A 2,705-nucleotide genomic window follows, 5' to 3' on the forward strand; every position below is an offset into this window, starting at 1 on the left:
CGTCAAGCCAGTATGTGTCTGTGCCCCTTTCTGCTGTTGCTGCTGCTGCTGCTGCTGCTGCAGGCCGAGCTGCGCGCATCCGAAGCAGCAGCAGAAGGCCAGTTTGCGCAGCGCACAGCAGCACTGAGGGAGACAGCAGCAGCAGCAGAAAAGGAGACGGAACAGCTGCAGCAGCAGCTAGCTGCCTCAGCAGCAAACAGAGAAGCCCTAGCAGTCGAGAGAAACCGCATTCTTAAGCTCAAAGATTCGCTTTCTAAGGGCAAGAAACAGGATTTAGGGTTTAGGGTTTAGGGTTTAGGGTTTGGGGTTTAGGGTTAGGGGTTTAGGGTTTGGAAGTCAAAAGAATGAGTGCTCGGGCTGTGACGCAGAAGCAGCAAGGCTGGAGTGTTCGGCTCTCAGGGTTTAGGGTTTGGGGTTTAGGGCTTAGGGTTTGGGAATTAGGGTTTAGGATTTGTGAATACAGAGTTGGAGCGTTCGAAGGCCTCGAATGACCAAGCAGCTGAAACTATTAGGAAGTAAACCCTAAACCCTAAACCCTAAAACGTAGACCCTAAGCTATCTAGCGTTGTGGAGACCCCAGCGACACACAGAGGCGCAGAAAAAGGGCAGCAGCAGCGGCAACAGCAGCAGCAACAACAGCAGCAACAGCAACACCAACAGCAGCAACAGCAGCAGCAGCAACAGTAGCAGCAAAGCCACCACCGGCACAAGACCCTTGTTTTTCTTTGCAGATTAACTCAGAGCCACCAGCAGCAGCAACAAGAGTGCCGGGAAAAGCAGAGGCAGGTTGAACAGCAGCAGCAGCTGCTGCTGCAGCAGCAGCAACAGCAGCAGCAACAGCAGCAGAAGATCAAAGAGCTGCAGCAGCAGCTGCGAGACATCCATAGACAAAAGGAAGAGACAGAGGAGAGACTCCAAAACGCCGAAGCTGCTGCTGCCAGCTTAAAGCGAGAGAAGCTGCAGCTAGAGGGAGGCATTTTGCTGCTGCAGCAGCAGCAGCAGCAACAGCAGCAGCAGCAACAGCAGTTGCAGCAGCACCACCAACAGCAGCAGCAGCAGATGCAACGGCGCCATCAGCAACAGCTGCAGCAGCTGCAAAGCCAGGTGCAGCAGCAGCAGCAGCAACTCCAACAGAAAGATTTGCTGCTGCAGCAACAGCAGCAGCAGCAGCAGCAGAATGATAAGCACCAGAGAGAACTGCATGCAGCTGCAGAAGACAAGGTTGCAAGGTTTGTTGCTGCTACTGGCGCTGCTGCTGTGACTCGAGTTGCTGCTGCAGCTGCGGCTGCTGTGACTCGAGTTGCTGCTGCAGCTGCTGCTGGGATTCGTATTGCTGCTGCTGCTTCTCTCTGCTGCTGGAGCTAGCACTGCTGCTGTAGTTGCTGGTGCTGCAGTTGCTGCTGTTGCTTTGTGACCTGCAGCTCTTCAACGGCTGATGCTGCTTGCTGTGAGGAAGAGACGGCGAGACTGAAGGTTTGCAAACGAGGGTTTAGGGGTTAGGGTTTAGGGTTTAGGGTTTAGGGCTTATGGGGTGCTACTTAGCGCTGAGAACCAGCTGCTAGGGTTTAGACAGCTGTCAAGGGTTTATGGTTAAGCGTTTGTCCTTGAAGAAGAGTGTCTCGCACCTTTCTCCATCGTTTAGGGTTTAGGGTTTAGGGTTTAGGGTTCAGGGTTTAGGGTTTAGGGTTTGTGGGCAGGCGGAGAACGAAAGCCTAAAGGCGAGGCTGCGGAAGCTGGGGAGGCCCCGGGGGGGCCCCCTAGAGGGGCCCCCAGCAGTTCTTTCTAAACCCTTTGGGCCTCCCCCATTTGCTGCAGCAATTCCCCAGGGGGGCCCCCTTGGGGGGCCCCCCCAGCAGGCCTATTCCCCCTCTGTGGGGCCCCCCCAGGGGCCCCCAGATGACAGTACCCTTTCAGGGGGGCCCCCAGGGGCTCGGCTGCTGCAGAAGAATGAAAGCGACAGCCCTCAAGCAGCAAGGGGCCCCCGGGGGGTCCCCCAGCAGCAAGGGGGGGGCCCACAGCAGCAGCGGGGGGGCCCCCAGCAGCAAGCGGGGGGCCCCCAGCAGCAAGGGGGGGCACCCCAGCAGGGTACTAGGGCCCTGCAGGGGAGACAAAGCCAGCAACAAGATGGGGCCCCCCAGGAAGAAGGGGGCCCCCAGGGTGTGGGGAACCCTCAGCAGCAGCAGGGAGGCCCTCAGCAGCAGGGGGGCCCCCAGGAGGTGGGGGCCCCCCAGCAGCAGAGGGGCCCCCAGGAGGTGGGGGGCCCCCAGGGGGAAGAGGAAGCTGCAGCGAGAAGTGAGGCACAACAGCAGCAGCAGCAGAAGCAGCAGCAAGACGTTCTGCAGCAGAAGCAGGAGCAGCAAGAGGTGCCGCAGCAGAAGCAGCAGCAGCAGCAGCAAGAGGTGCTGCAGCAAAAGCAGCAGCAGGATGAGGACAAGCAGCAAATAGACACTGCTCCTTCTACGGTGTGCGCTGCTGCACCTGAGAGCTGATGGGCCTAGCTGTAGCTAGCTAGCTAGCTAGCTAGCTAGCTGCTTCTGCTGCAGCACCTCTTGTTACTGCTACATAGCTAGCTATGGCTAGCTAGCTAGCTAGCTGGCTACCTAGCTAGCTGCGCTCAGCAGGCTCTCTTTGCCTAGCTGGCTGTGGCTAGCTAGCTAGTGGCTAGCCACAGCGACTTCAGCTAGGTATTTTTTGTCGCCAGCAAC

The 2,705-nt window shown here is 58.0% G+C and overlaps 1 protein-coding gene across 1 annotated transcript; it reads left to right on the top strand.

Annotated features, from left to right (window-relative positions):
• Nucleotides 1-12: 12 nt before the first annotated feature.
• Nucleotides 13-2,489, top strand: ETH_00035520 (uncharacterized protein; the record flags this gene model as incomplete). The annotated part of the gene is made up of 4 exons (XM_013379805.1): nucleotides 13-278; nucleotides 732-1,229; nucleotides 1,422-1,473; nucleotides 1,698-2,489. 4 exons carry the CDS (start codon nucleotides 13-15, stop codon nucleotides 2,487-2,489), a joined length of 1,608 nt encoding a protein of 535 aa, XP_013235259.1.
• Between the last annotated feature and the right edge of the window lie 216 nt (nucleotides 2,490-2,705).

This window comes from Eimeria tenella, genomic scaffold (genome assembly GCF_000499545.2).
Source record: "Eimeria tenella Houghton genomic scaffold, Eth_scaff3999, whole genome shotgun sequence".
Taxonomy (NCBI): Eukaryota; Apicomplexa; class Conoidasida; order Eucoccidiorida; family Eimeriidae; genus Eimeria; species Eimeria tenella.